Source organism: Phacochoerus africanus, chromosome 5 (genome assembly GCF_016906955.1).
Source record: "Phacochoerus africanus isolate WHEZ1 chromosome 5, ROS_Pafr_v1, whole genome shotgun sequence".
Taxonomy (NCBI): Eukaryota; Metazoa; Chordata; class Mammalia; order Artiodactyla; family Suidae; genus Phacochoerus; species Phacochoerus africanus.
Window position 1 is genome coordinate 30,006,146 of NC_062548.1, and position 15,825 is coordinate 30,021,970.

At 47.4% G+C, this 15,825-nt stretch overlaps 1 protein-coding gene across 1 annotated transcript in view; it reads right to left on the minus strand.

Annotated features, from left to right (window-relative positions):
- VPS35L (VPS35 endosomal protein sorting factor like) overlaps window positions 1–15,825 on the minus strand; it is a 115,553-nt gene that overhangs the window by 55,164 nt on the left and 44,564 nt on the right. The window contains exons 10-15 of the mRNA XM_047780388.1: window positions 14,684–14,780; window positions 13,961–14,008; window positions 11,737–11,830; window positions 6,658–6,735; window positions 6,047–6,169; window positions 155–201 (exon numbers count right to left, since the gene is read on the minus strand). Of these exons, the coding sequence (XP_047636344.1) occupies window positions 155–201; window positions 6,047–6,169; window positions 6,658–6,735; window positions 11,737–11,830; window positions 13,961–14,008; window positions 14,684–14,780 (487 nt within the window). The remainder of the gene's footprint in view (window positions 1–154; window positions 202–6,046; window positions 6,170–6,657; window positions 6,736–11,736; window positions 11,831–13,960; window positions 14,009–14,683; window positions 14,781–15,825) is intronic.

Below are 15,825 nucleotides of genomic sequence, written 5' to 3' on the forward strand. Positions count from 1 at the left end.
GTCCTAAAGCCAGGCACCTGGAGTCCCACATTCCTGATCTCCACGCTGTCCTGCTTCTCTATTGGCCCTCCTGCCCAAGCAAGCATCCTGAGCACCAAGAAAGCAACCAACCCCATTTTCAAACTCAGGCTTTATGAAATTTCAAAATACTTACTTGTTTCCTAGTTTCTTACATCTCTCCATCATCTCGGTTAACAGAGCCTGGTCAAAAAAAAAAAAAAAATAATAAAAACCACCAAGTTGGAGGACCTAAAGCGATACTTCTTAGGAACGGACTTCCAAAGTAACACTCTAAAATAAATGTAGCCGCATGCCCATATCTATCATTCTCTGTGCCCGGCAGGGATGGGGAGGATGGAGGAGAAAAAGTTCATGCTGGTGGCATTTCATACAACGTGCCAGGCCTCAGGCACTCTTGGCATCCAGTCTCACCACTGACGTTTCCCCATCCTTTGGCCAATGATACAGGAGGTACCATTCCTCCTGCAGGGTACATCAGAGTGGTACCTGCTGTGCTCTAGGGCACCAATGAGAATGAAATGTGCTTTACTCCCCTAGACCCGCCACGTTCGTGCCTGTGGATTTCTCAGTATAAAAAATAACCAACATGGGGCCAGGAGCTGGTGCTGGCCCGTCATGGTGAGAAGCACTTGGGTCTCATGATGTCACGTCTCACAACAACCACAAGGAGGCAGGCTCTCTAGTCTCTCATTGCACCAACGAGCCACTGAGCCACTGAAGAGGGATGTGCTTGGGCCAAGGTGACATGGCCAGTTATGCAGGGCTGGACATGACCTGGGCAGTAGGGCATCCAAGGCCACGCCCTTCGCTACACTTCCTCTCTGTGCTTTTGGAAGCACATCCCCTCCCCCTGCCCCCAAAAGGAAGTAAATGTTTAATTCGCTGGAATACAATTAATGGCTTGAGAGCTATCTCAAGACAATTAGGTATCTTTCAAAAGAGCTCCTGTTTTTAAAAAATCAATGGGAGACGTATTCCTATAAGGGCAGTGGTTTGGGGAAGGTCCCGAATGCCACAGACAAGGTCAATCCCAAGACGAAAGAGCTGACAACAGCAGCCTAGACCCTGCGCACTCACCAGGCACCTAGAACTAGCCCCGGGGCTAAGGGCTTTTCATTTGTTTTCCCATTTACTCCTCACGATAAATAGCCTTTGAGACTCATTAAAGTGGGGAGACTCATCCTCACTTTACAGACAAGGAGGTCAAAACTCAGCTAGGTGAAGTCAGTTCCTACTAAGCAGAAGAAATGAGATTTGTACCTAAGTCTGGCCTAGAAATAAAATGAGTCTTTAGTGCCATTCTGCCTTTTCCAGCTGTGTCCCTCTGTGTCCTGGGTATTGTCCGCATAATGAAGATGTGCGGAGATACTATTGGTACCCCCACTGCCAGAACCCTGATTTTATTCAGTCTTCGCTCTCTGCCCAATAAAAAGCAGCTTGGGTCCTGTTATGGAGTGAATGATGTCCCCCACAATTCACACAGTGAAATGCAAACCCCCGACGGGACTGTGTTTGGAGACAGGGCTTTTAAGGAGGTCATTCATATTAAATGAGGCCCTAACCTGATAGGACTGGTGTCCTTATAAGAAGAGGAGGAGGAGTTCCCGTGGTGGCTCAGTGGTTAATGAATCTAACTAGGAACCATGAAGTTGCAGGTTCGATCCCTGGCCTTGCTCAGTGGGTTAAGGATCCGGCATTGCCATGAGCTGTGGTGTAGGTCACAGACACAGCTCGGATCTGGCATTGCTGTGGCTGGGGTGTAGGCTGGCCGCTCTAGCTCCAATTCGACCCCTAGCCTGGGAACCTCCATATGCCGCAAGCACGGCCATAAAAAGACAAAAAAAAAAATCCATACACCCCTATGTTCATAGCAGCACTATTCGCAACAGTCAAGACACGGAAACAACCTAAATGTCCCTCGTTATAAATGGACAAAGAAAATGTGGTACATATACACAATGGATCTACTCAGCCACGAAAAGAATGAAATACTGCCATTTGCAGCAACTAAAGATGATCACAGTAAGTGAAATGAGTCAGAAAGAGAAAGACAAATACCACAGGATATCATTTACATGTGGAGTATGACACAGATGCTTTTATCTACGAAACAGAAACAGACTCACAGACACAGAGAACAGACTTGCAGTTACCACGCGGGAGGGATGGAGTGGAGGCCTGGGGGGAGCAGACACAAACTATTACATATAGAAGGATAAACAACAAGGTCGCACTGCAGAGGCAGGGAACTAAAGTCAACATCCTGTGCTAAACCATAAAGGAAAAGAATATAAAAAAGCCTGTATATGCATATGAATAACTGAATCACTTTGCAATACAGCAGAAATTAACACAACATTGTCAATCCACTGTACTTTGATCAAAAGAAAAAAAGACAGCTCAAGTTAAGCAACCAATACAGGCAGACCTCAAAGATATTGTGGGTTCGGTTCCAGACCACGGCAACAAGGAGAATATCCCAATAAAGCAAGTCACACGAATTTTTTGGTTTCCCAGTGCATGTCAAAGTTATGATTATACTGTAGTCTATTAAAAGTGTAATAGCATTATGTTTTTGAAAAATGCACATACTTAAGTATAAAACACTTGATTGCTAAAGAATCCTAACCATCCTCTGGGCTTTCTGTGAGTCATAATTTTTTTGCAATAGTTAACATTAAAAAAAAGAAAAAAAAAAAAGGAGTTTCCATTGCAGTTACTTGGGTTCAGGGTTCAAAGCTTCTCAGCATTCCTGACCCACCTCCCTGAGCCATTCTTCACAGCTAACCAACACTGCCTTCTAAACTCTTTCTCAGGACGGACGGTCACAGGATCTTAGGTGGCTATTTGCCTCTTTTAACCTATTTTTTCCCAAATTCCTTCCATTGAATATGTATTTTTATTAATGAATGTTTTCTGATTATGAAAATTCTCGCCTATCCATGCTGCCTCTTGCTTTTTTCATGGCTACCAACTGGTTCTCCTCTCATCCATCTGGCAGGCTTCTGCCAGACTGAAGTCTTCAAGCACTGCTTTTTTCAAATCATCCCCCTGACCAAAAATCTGGAGTTCCCGTCGTGGTGCAGTGGTTAACGAATCCGACTAGGAACCATGAGGTTGTGGGTTCGATCCCTGCCCTTGCTCAGTGGGTTAACGATCTGGCGTTGCCGTGAGCTGTGGTGTAGATTGCAGACGCAGCTCGGATCCCGCGTTGCTGTGGCTCTGGCGTAGACCGGGGGCTACAGCTCCGATTGGACCCCTAGCCTGGGAACTTCCATATGCCTCGGGAGCGGCCCAAGAAATAGCAAAAAAAAAAGACCAAATAAATAAATAAATAAATAAATAAAATCTTTAAGAGCTGTTGGGTCTCCGGGACAGATGTTCAAGTAGCTCGGCAGCCTGGTCCACTCCCCGTCTGCCTCCTTCCTCCCTCTTTTCCAGGAAGGCTTGTCTCCTGATTTTGCCTCTTAACTGTGTGTTTACACAGGTCCCTTCCCTCGGCCCCTCCTCTCCTGGCCCCCACTCACCTCTTGGCTTTCAAATCAGCCCAGGCTTCCACTTGCCAAGGCCAAACACAATGATGGTAACCACCCCCATGGGCCTGGCACCTACCACGCACCAGCCCTTGGCCATGCGGTGACTGGCATTATCAAAGTCACCTCCAAGCAGCCCTTCTCGGAAGATTCTATCATTAGCCCATTTTACAGCTGGTAATACTGAGGCACAAAGAGGTCAAGCAGCCCAAGCAACACAGCCAGTTTGAACCCAGATCTGCCTGACTACCTGCCCTGGCCTCTACCGATTTCCTCTTCCCTCTTTCAACAGTGACAACCTGCATCGCATACCATAGCAAGGGATCATGGGACTGCATACCAGACAAGACAAAAAGCTGTTGAGGAGTTCCCATCGTGGCTCAGTGGTTCACGAATCCGACTAGGAACCATGAGGTTTCGGGTTCGATCCCTGGCCTTGCTCAGTGGGTTAAGGATCTGGCTTTGCCAGGAGCTGTGGTGTAGGTCACAGATGCTGCTCAGATCCTGCGTTGCTGTGGTGTAGGCTGGCAGCTGTAAATCCAATTTGACCCCTAGCCTGGGAACCTCCGTATGCCAAGAGTGAGGCCCTAAAAAGCAAAAAAAAAAAAAAGCCTTTTTGAATACTCACTCCCTGATTTGGGGAGAGGGGATTTGACAGTTAAATTTTGATTTGAAATTTCAGGGGTCAGGTATTTGCAGATGACAGCATTTCTCCCTTTTCTCAGCCAGATTAACTCCACATTCCCCACCTCACCTACCTGTCCTGTGTATCGCCAACCACTGCAGTCTAACTCCTAGATTCTGGAGCAGGGGCCTCTTAAAGACACACAGGGCCCAACTCCCCAGTGCACACGCCCCAGCCAGCACCAAAGAGCTTGCAGGCATCATACTGTCACACACATTTTCCATACCACCCTCCACCCTGACATTCTGCTGCTTTTTGAAAACGATGATTTTTTCTATGAGATACTGTGAATTCCTTATTTATAATACCCCAAGAATCAGAGTTTATTATTATTCGGGTGACCTAATTTTTTCAAATCACTTCTTTTAGTGCAATAATGATTTCCTAGAGTTTTACTCCCCAGGAAAGCGCTATTCCCAGCTTCTGCCATCCTTTGGGATTACTGGTGCTTAAAATAAAAAGGAAGAGTGCCCTATGGCACGTGCCTTTTGTTTTTAATCCAATTTCACTTTTCATTAAAATAAGGAGGGAAAGAAACAAGCGTTCTCATTTTCAGACACATCATAGTAACAGGTGTGAACACTCTCAGGCCAGTATGTACTTCAACACGGGTCCCCATCAATTTAAATGACCCCGTAACAGTCCACTGAATATACAAACCATAATTTAACCAATCCCCTTCTAATGGTTGTCTTCAGTGTTGCACTAGCATGAACACAGCTACATGTGTGTGTGTTTATGCATCTATCCAATTACTTCTACTGGATATTTATGGGGTTTTTTTTGGCCACACCTGTGACACTTGGAAGTTCCCCAGCCAGGGATCAAACTCATGCCACAGCAGCAACAACACCAGGTCCTTAACCCACTGAGCCACCAGGCAACTCCTTCTACTGGAGATTTTTAAAAGTGAGATTACTTAAGCAAAGTTGTATTTTTCTTCTTCTTCTTCTTTTTTTTTTTTTGGCTGCACCCACAGCATGTAGAAGTCCCTGCGCCAGGGATCAACCTTGCACCATGGCAGTGACCCAACCCACTGTAGTGATAATGCCAGACCCTTAACCTACTGCACCACTGGGGAACTCCTCTTTTTTCTTTCTCTTCAAGGCTGTAAATATGTGTATGCAGCTGCTGGGAAAAGGCAGGCATATTTGAATTTTGCTTTGCTCTAGGTATCCTTGTTTTATAACAAGGCCTTTTTCCCCTTCACACGTAGAATAAATTCTCAACCATCAATAACAAGACAAAGGCAGCTTCATCTGTCACAGCAATGATGACAATTTGAACTGGTGTTCTACTGAAACTGCTCCTCCGTCTTAGGGGGAAAAAAGACCATTTCTGCTACGATTCGGACTTCCCTTTAATTCCTGACAATGCTTCATTAGACAAAAAAGAAAGAAAGAAATCATATAAAAGCTATTATGTATCTGAGTTTCACTTTTCACAAAACAGAGAAAAGATTCCCTGCTCTAAGGACTTTATTAACTCATTAGAAACACAAAAGAAATGCAGGGAGGTTAGTGAAGAGGCAGTGAAGCCATGAGCCCTGGAGTCAGATTCGATGGTGTTTTGTGTCCAGGCACCACCATTTTCTAGCTGTGTGACCTCATGGAGGTGTTTGCCCTCTCTGAGCCCCCACTTCCCCCTCCCAGAGCTGTTCACCAAGGCAGTGGCGGAAACATGCTGAGTGCAGACCCAGCCGCAATGCTGAGGCTGTGGCCTGACTGTGCCACAGGGCACGCAGGGGCAGGGGCCTCTACATTCCTCCTCGCTGGGGAACTTCACACTGAAGCCACTAGGCAGTTACCTCGGGGGCGTGGTAGGAGATGCACTGGAAGATCCAATCCATGGCAGGCGAGTACAGGGGCAGGTAGGACGGCAGCTCCACTCCCTGGACCACCAGCTGGTTCTGGACCGTATCCCCGTGAATCTGCAGGAGCCCAAAGAATACGCTTAGAAAAGGGGCATGGGGGTCGTGTAAGAAAGAAGAGCATGGAACTCAAGACTGTGCGGATCTGCTAGCCCAGGGACGGCCCCGAGAGAAATGGCCTGGTTTCTCAGGTTTTTGAAAACTAGAAAAGACGCACAGAAAGCGTCCCATGTCACCAAGCTGAGCTGTTCTGGGAATGTGTGCTGTGCCGAGAAGTAACCTGATAAAAACGGAGTCAGCAGATGCTGAAAAGGAAGGCTGATCAACAGGAGCCGTTTCCTGTTCACACACGCATATTAATTCTCTCTGCTTGTTCAGTTCAATCAACACATTTTAATTGCCTGTGACAGACGCGAGTGTCATTTTCCAGGGTTTACAAGTTGAGAGAGCTTTAAGGCAATCTCGACGTGGAAAGCCAATGGGTTTCATGAATTCGTGATCATGGAACTATCGTATCGATTAACCGTTCTGTACCTGTGTTCTCTTACCTGTTTGAATGTGAGGAGGAAGTCAAAAAAGTTCTTATTTAGGCTTTCTTTGAGATGTGGCGCCACCTCCATGCCCACCTGCAGCCAAACAAAATGAAATTACCTTTAGCGTAGAAAAAAGCAGGTAGAGGGCAAATAACATATACAGTGCAATGTCATTTCACATGGACAGACAGGCAGAGCGAGGGCCTGAAATTTAATTTTGTTGTTGTTGTTGTTGTTGCTATTTCTTGGGCCGCTCCCGCGGCATATGGAGGTTCCCAGGCTAGGGGTTGAATCGGAGCTGTAGCCACCGGCCTACGCCAGAGCCACAGCAACGCGGGATCCAAGCCGCGTCTGCAACCTACACCACAGCTCACGGCAACGCCGGATCGTTAACCCACTGAGCAACGGCAGGGACCGAACCCGCAACCTCATGGTTCCTAGTCGGATTCGTTAACCACTGCGCCACGACGGGAACTCCTAATTTTTTTTTAATGAATGCTTTTTCTTTTTTTCTATTATAGTTGCTTAAGTGTTCTGTCAATTTTCTGCCATATAGCAAAGTGACCCAGTCACACACACATATGTACATTCTTTTTCTCACATTCTCCTCCATCAGACTCCATCACAAGTGACCATACTTCCCAGGGTTACACAGCAGGATCCCACTGCTTATCCACTCCAAATGAAATAGTTTGCATCCATTAACCCCAGACTCCCAGCCCATCCCACTCCCTCCTCCTCTCCCCTTGGCAACCACAGGTCTGTTCTCCAAGTCCATGAGTTTCTGTTCTGTGGAAAGGTACATCTGTACCGTATATTAGATTCCAGATATAAGTGGTATCATATGGTATTTGTCTTTCTCTTTTGGACTGACTTCACGTAGTATGAGAGTCTCTAGTTCCATCCATGTTGCTGAAAATGGCATTATTCTGTTCTTTTTTATGGCTGAGTAGTATTCCACTGTGAACTTTTATTCGTTTGCTTATCTGTTTTCTTGTTCAATAACCTTGTCTTGCTTTTGTAAGAAAAACCACAGAAGCTATTTTTAATGGAAAAAGGGCAACATGTGCAGTGATCATCTTTGCAACTTTCCAAAGGTAATGAAAGTATTTCTGAACTGAAGACCAAGTGAACAAATCAATGCAGTACTGAGGAGAAACGGACTCTAGATTGTGTACACAATATTCCCTTCCTCTCTAAAAAATGATAAACTCACATGTGGCTGTACTTATTACATGAAACAAAAAGATTCTGGTATGTAATAGAGTCATCTGGGACTTCACTGTTGCATCATTAAAATATACAGCTTCAGTCTTTGCTGTGCAGTCGTGGAAACAGACATAAATTTGGATGTATTTTAGCCTATTTTACACAAGGCAAGCACAAAGCCTAACGATACTATCATCCATCAGCTCCTATGTTCACTGTTTTAAAAAAAGACTGCTGTGTTTTCAGCTGAAAAAAAAAAACAAAAAACTGGCTCATCATAGAGAAGGTGGCCAGAGCCCTAGGGTTGGAAGTGCAGGTCTGAGCTAAGGTGGGGTGCTGACGTACTTAAAGCGTTATAATGTTCCTTAAACCAAGCTCGCCGCACCGCAGTTCCACACTGCTGCTCTGGCACGAAAACAACTCTGTAAGGGGAGTTGCTTTCTGGGACCTGGTTTCTTCCAAAGAGGGCAGATTTCTGCCACTCACCCCCCTCCTTACCCAGAAGTCAGGAAGATTAATGATAACGATGTTTGTTAGATGTCTGTAAAGAATTCCTTTGAGAAGAATTATGCAAGAGCCACTGGGGCGGTAAATTCCAAGGGCAGTTCCAAGGGCTGTTGGGGGTGTTTCCAGGGACAAGCACAGAGATTTAAAACAAACCAGAAGAGAACACCAACAGCAAACGGCAGAGGCACTTTTACTGTGTTCTGGATTCTATTGTCTTTCCTTCCACTAATCACTTCGTAGAAAAGGCGATAATTACCTGTTAGGCGATAGCAAAAAAAAAAAGGCCCAGTGGACAAGCAGTGGGGAGGGAGCTGAAGGGGCCACGACTTAGGAGTTACTCACACTTGCCTTTAATAAAACAGCTTTGCGCTCCCCCCCCACACACACACCCTGCCTGCTCGCTGCCTTTGTGTTTTGTTCGCCTCTTCCCATTAGGCCAAGGGAGCAGCTTGGGAATCTGCGTGGGTCTGAAAGATGTTCACCTAGTGCTGGTTCAGTGTTGCTGGTTACTCGCAACTTCCATCCCCATGGACCCACTCTGAGCCACACGGGGTGGGCACACGAGCCAGGCTCTTAGGAGGCATATCCCACCCCATGGCCACAGTGATTGGTCTAACCCTGGACAAGGGACCCAAGGTGATCCAGGCCAGAATCAGCCCTGAAACTCTGGCTGGAACTACTGGGGAACAGGCACTCTGGCCACTGGTCTGAAGCCAAAAGGATGAGAGCCTTTCCGCCTCACAGAAAGAGAAAGCCACGAAGTCAAGTCACCCAGAGATGAGCAGAGCTGAGCAGGGGTGGAGGAGATGGTTCCAGCCCTGGCTCAGGGGCCCTGGATCAGCCATGCCTGCACCACCCCAGGCTCTTCAGAGGCACGGGCCAACAGATCCCTGCTTCTGCCTCAAAGTAGTGTGAACTGGGGTTTTGCCACTTGCAATTCAAAGAATCCTTACGAATACACAGTGTCTTGGGTTTTTTTGGCTACACCTGTGGTATGCAGAAACTCCCTGGCTGGGGATCAAACCTGTGCCACAGCAGTGACCCCAGCCACACAGTGACAATACCAGAGCCTCAACTCACTAGGCCACCAGGGGAACTCCTCATCACATTCTTTTTATATCAAAAGATTTCAGTAACCACCCCGCTGTGGGAACTGGTGCACTGCCTGGATTGGCACAAATGACTCCAATACAGCTCCTGTCATCACAGCTCATTTCGGGGGGGGGGGGGGGAGTCTATACTCTCTCCTCGTTGGCACTGAGTTTTCAAGTTGCATCTGCCATTAATAGGCAACCAATATCATCTTTCGCTAGCTCATGTACCTTACTTCAAACTTTATAACTAAACAGGATTGCGAGGAATTGATACTCGCCCCCGCACCTATTTCTCTTTAACAACTGTGTGTCAGAGACACACTGCGATTCTAAATCTTTCCCACTCTACTGTTACTGACGTCAACGTGAGTTCAAAGAATGTGCCATGTCCTACAAGGGGAGAGGAGGCAGAGCGCAAACACGCACACGGGGGTATTCTCACATCTTCCCCCCCCCCCACCCCCCGCAGGATCCGGCAGCGTTTTGCACATGTTAGGCCATCAGCAAACAATGACATGGAAGAAGCATTCAAGCTTCAAGTATATTCTTAAGCTGAGGCTCTAGGGCTCTAGGAAACATATCTGATATTCCTGTATGAAAACTTCACGCCAAGTTTCAAACAGATGGCAATGCAGAAACACTTTGGCCTCTGTTACTATGAGGGAGCAGGTGCCCTTAGAATGGAAAAGTTCTTTGCTTTCTTTCTCTCCTTCCTCCTTCCCTTCTTTCTTTCTTTCTTCCTCTCTCCATCTCTCTCTCTCTCTCTCTCTCTGTCTCTCTCTTTCTTTCTCTGCCAGCTACTCATGCTGAGGGCAAGGACTGATTTCTTTGTGATGCTGGAGACCACAGGGCTTCTATCACAGGCTGGATGTCATGTAAAAGAAGCAGATCGAAGGTTATGCCCCCTGTCTTCTAATTTCCCAGGATTAATTATTAAGGACCACTAGCCAGGGGTGGAGGGTGGTCTCCAATGGTAGCGTTGTCCTCAAGGAAGTCTGGGTTTCATCAGAACCCTCCAGAATAGGGACAATAACCCCTCTCTAAATGATACTGCTGGAACTAGCAAGAGGGGCTCCTGCTGAGAGCAGAGAGAGGCAAAGGTCCCATGTGAGTTAAAGAAAAAAGACCTGTAAATTCTCCCTGGGGTGCACTTTTCATAACTGAAAGTCTTACTTAGCTTTTTTTTTTTTTTTCTCTTTAGGGCCACACCTGCATATGGAGGTTCCCAGGCTAGGGATTGAATCAGAGCTACAGCTGCTGACCTACACCACAGCTCACGGCAACACCAGATCCTTAACCCACTGAGCGAGGCCAGGGATTGAACCCAAATCCTCATGGATACTAGTCAGATTCACTTCTCCTGAGCCACAACAGGAACTCCTAGTTTTTTTGTGTATATATATATTTTTTGATGGCAGAGTAGTATTTAAATTTTTTTATTATAATTGATTTACAATGTCTGTCAATTTCTCGTGTATGCTAAACTGACCCAGTCATACATATATACACATTCTTTTTCTCACATTATCCTCCATCGTGCTGCATCACAAGTGATTAGATACATAGTTCCGGGCCATGCAGCAAGATCCCACTGCCCATCCACCCCAATCGCCATAGTTGGCATCTCCTAACCCCAGACTCCCAGTCCATCCCACTCCCTCTCCCACCCCCTTGGCAAACACAAGTCTATCCTCCGTGTCTTACTAGTTTTAAGTAGGAGCTTCACTGGGCTTTAAAGGAGAGAAAGGCCGAGTGATTTACAACCCTCACCCATCGGAGCAGCCCTGCAAAGGCAGGCGACACAGCCCCCACCGCCCGCCGTTGTCGCCAGGAGCGCCTCGCCCTGCCAGGCAGCCCGTGCCAACTCACACGCCGAGCCAACTCTTTAACATAGAGACCAAGAAACCAGTGAGACAAGTGAATTCAAAGACAAAGGGAGAGCAAGTTTCAAGTCAATGAAAAGCAACCTATCAGCCGAAAGGCCTTGGGAGCCTCCCTCCCAGCCAAGAAGGGAGAAACAATTAATTCTGAAAACCAGTTCATTGGTAAGAAGGTGACCTTAAATGCCCCCTAATTAGAGTGACTGCTAAGTGGGTCTACTTTGAAATTAATTTTTAAAAGGAACCCTACCGCTCGGTGGATTTCTGTGGACAAGCTGTGCCCTAAAATTAGCAGCTAATAAAGCCACTCTTGCAGTGACTTGTGAGGCGGCAGGGAGGCAGAAGCATGACCATTCAAGGAGAGGGGACACGGTCACACACGGGAGAGTGGGGACGGTGCTTACCCTGCACAGGTAGGCCCTGGCGTACACCGACACCAGCGGGTCCCCGATCCCCCGGATCATGCAGGTCAGCCTCGGCAGACACTCTGAGATCCCCCTGTTAGAGACAAAAAGACGGCACAGCGTCACATTCCGCACTAGAACTCCACTCATTCAGTTTCAAAATAAAAACGAACGGGCGTTCCCGTCGTGGCTCAGCTCTTAACCAACCCAACTAGGATCCATGAACATGTGGGTTTGATCCCTGATCTCGCTCAGTGGGTTAAGAATCTGGAATCCGGCGTTGCCCTGAGCTGCGGTGTAGGTCGCAGCTCGGATCCCACGTTGCTGTGGCTGTGGTGTAGACCGGCGGCTGCAGCTCCGATTGGACCCCTAGCCTGGGAACCTCCACATGCCACAGATGCAGCCCTAAGAAGCAAAAATAAATAAATAAATAAATACACAAACAAAAAAATGAATAAATAAATAAAATAAAAACGAAGCTCAATTTCCTCCACTGAAGGGGGAAAAAAAAAACAGTTTCAGGAATAAATCAAGGTCAAAGCTTGAGTGTTCGAAGGCTATGTAATGAGAGTCTTTCTCTCAGGACACAATTCATTCTTTGAATGGTTTCTCTTCTCTTTACCGTGTGCTCAGTGCTGGGTCTCGCTACTTTTTTCCTCCTTGAGGCTACATTAGTTTTACTAATTTAATAATTTTTGTCTCCCAATTATTTTCCAGGGACTGGTCGCTCCATGACCATGTCGACCCATCTGCCATGTCTGGATTCCCCTTACACTGATTCCCTGCCCTGGGCCCTGCGCTTCCTAGCATGGGACACCCGGCACCTCGGGCCAACATCCGCTCCCCCATCAATGGGAACTGTGACTTATTTCTCCTGCCGCCTGGGATTCCCATCTGCCTGCGGCATCATTTGCCCCCCGTTAGTGGGGCAAAATAACTGTTTCTTCTACATGGCGTTATCTCCCCTATGCTCCACCAGGCATCTCTGGGTCCCAAGTAAACCCACTTGGGACACATTCTAAATCCAACCTAATTACTCCTCAGAGCACTGGGAGGCAGCCCGGGGCTTCGAGGAGCTGATTATCCACATGCTGTCCAACACCGCTCGGTACTACACCAGCCCCTCGGAGAGCAGATCTCATTTCTCCGGCTCTGCAAACTCCTTTCCAAACAACGTCCAAGGTGAACCGGAGTAGCAGAGAGCTTAGGGGCAAAGGCTTTTGCTTCTGGCATCTCTGTCCTCATCACCCTGGACAGCAGCCAACAAACACTGAGTGAGGGCCCCCGGCTGCGGCGCTCACTGGGGAGTGGGCAGCTCAATGGACCCTCGAAGACCCCTTCTCAGGGCCCTGTTCATGCAGGGGGAGAGCAGGGGCCAGAGACGCTAAGTAACTTTCTCAAGACTACATGGCTAATAACAGCAGAGCTAGGACTGAAATACAGGAGCTCCTGCCGTGGCGCAGAGGAAGTGAATTCAACTTGTGCATGAGGATGTGATTCGACCCCTGGCCTCGCTCAGTGGGCTAAGGATCTGGCATTGCCATGAGCTGTGGTGTGGGCCACAGAAAAGGCTCAGATCCTACATTGCTGTGGCTGTGGCAGAGGCCAGCAGCTGTAGCTCTGATTCAACCCCTAGCCTGGGAACCTCCATATGGCTCAAATGTGGCCCTAAAAAGCAGGGGGTTAAAAAAAACCTACAACAAAGGCACATAACCAATCTTCCATGAGCTGCTCAACCATCCTCTCCCCGCTAGAGTTGTCTTCTCTGTAAGATGGAGAGTAAAATGCCATCTCTGGAGTTCCCGCTGTGGCTCAGCGGGTTGTCTCTGTGAGGACGCAGGTTCGATCCCTGGCCCCACTCAGTGGGTTAAGGATCTGGCATTGCCATAAGCTGCAATGTAGACTGAAGATGTGGCTCAAATCTGGTGTTACCGTGGCTGTGGTATAGGCCATAGCTGCAGCTCTGATTCAATCCCTGGCCTGGGAACTTCCATGTGCCGCAGGAGGAGCCCTAAAAAAAATAAAATAAATAAAGCTACCTCTACTTCATTTAAGAAAATGGATGGAAGGTGCTTAAAACACCAGATCTGCTACATACTAAGTACTCACAGAATGACAGCTACTATTACGTTGCCACTAGCGTGTGGTGTGTGCATGTGTGCGTGCATGTGTGTGAGAGAATTTTTGGAAATGTGTGGTTCTGGACATTTAAGAAGAGCCTTACGTTTTGGAGAGGAACTTGTTACACTTCAGGATGGATGCTTCCACGTAACTACAAACACATTCCGTTAAGGAAGACATTTTCCAGATGGCCTGTCCCCTCCAGGGAAAAGCCTCAACTATTCATGAAAAGAACGAGATGTGTCCTCAGGACAGGGGGCCACGGTGGCTCTCAGCATTCCAGCGAATTAAATTAGCTGGTGGCTTGTGGTTTCTACATCTGCTTTGCAAGGTCTTAGCCTCATTTAAAATAAAATTTGGAAAATGTTACACGCTGGTTCATAGCGGCGTGCTGAAATCTGAACTGGGTCTGCAGCATTTCGAATCGAGGCTTTAGGGGAAAGGATGAAACTTCCAGAACTAAGATTCCATCTGTGTCACATTCTCGGTCCTTCAACACTGGTGTTTGTGCCGAGAAGCTTGATCCCGTTCAAGTTCTTGGAACCAGAGAAAATACATAAAGATACAGCATCGTAATTGAGAAAATTAATGTGGAAATATTCCTTAGGGAAATGAAAGCCTGGTACATGGCATCATATTAAAAAAAAAAAAAAAATACAGAACCAGAGCCCAGGGGCTTCTTGGACAAGGTGGCTGGCCCCGTACTTGCAGGGACCGAATTTTCGACAGGAATTTCAGGGCATCCCATCACATGGCTTCCATTGAACAGTGCAATGCTTGCAGCCTGTCTTTAAAATCATCAGACAACAACAACAAAAAAGGATACAATCTCGGAATCAGTTCCCTGATGGAAGCAATCTTGAAAAACCAATTTAAGCATGTTTCTTTGGCTGTGTCATTTACGTTCTCTGGAGAGAAGTGATCTGTAATACAGAAATAAGCCCCATCAGCCTTCCTCGTTCTTGGGATCTGTTACAGCTGCTCTGAGTCCTGGGATAGGAAAATGTTACGGCGGAGCAGAATTAGGGGTGGGGCACCCAGTCCTGTGTCTTTCCTTCCAAATAGCGTTATTACTATTAGGAAACTCTTGGTGACCATGAGCTCACACACAGGGGCTTTCGAAGAGCCAGGCCCTATTCAGAGGGTGTTCCAGATGTCAGCTCACCTAATTCCCACAAGAGCCCTCTAAGTTATGCACTTTCATTGTTCTCTCTTTTTTTTGGGGGGGGGGGGGTCTTTGTCTTTTTAGAGCTGCACCCGCAGCATATGGAGGTTCCCAGGCTAGGGATCAAATCAGAGCTACAGCTGCCGGCCTACACCACAGCCACAGCCACTTGGGATCCGAGCTATGTCTGTGACCTACACCACAGCTCCCAGCAACGCTGGATCCTTAACCCACTGATCGAGGCCAGGGATCGAACCCACAACCTCATGGATCCTAGTTGGGTTTGTTCACCACTGAGCCACAACGGGAAGTCCTATTTTTCTCTTTTATAGAACCAGAGGCCGAGGCACAGAGACATTTAGAGACTTGCCCAGGGCGCACAGCAAGCTGGACTTCAACTCAAGCAGTTTGGCTCCTCAGAAGATCCTCTTAGCCACTGCCTCTAATTTAATCCAGAGGTTCTTGGTGTCCCCACCAGTAACTGATGATACTACGGAGTATTGGGCCCAGATGCCTGGGGAACCTGCAATGCTAACATGAACTATGATGGAAGTTTGTGCTCTAAATATCACATGGGGAGCTCCCATCGTGGCGCAGAGGAAACGAATCCAACTAGGAACCATGAGGTTGCGGGTTTGACCCCTGGCCTCGCCCAGTGGGTTAAGGATTCCAGTGTTTGCCATGAGCTGTGGTGTAGGTCGAAGATGTAGCTTGGAGGCTGTGGCTGTGGTGTAGGCCCGTGGCTGCAGCTCCCATTTGACCCCTAGCCTGGGAACCTCCATATGCTGCGGGTGCAGCTCTAA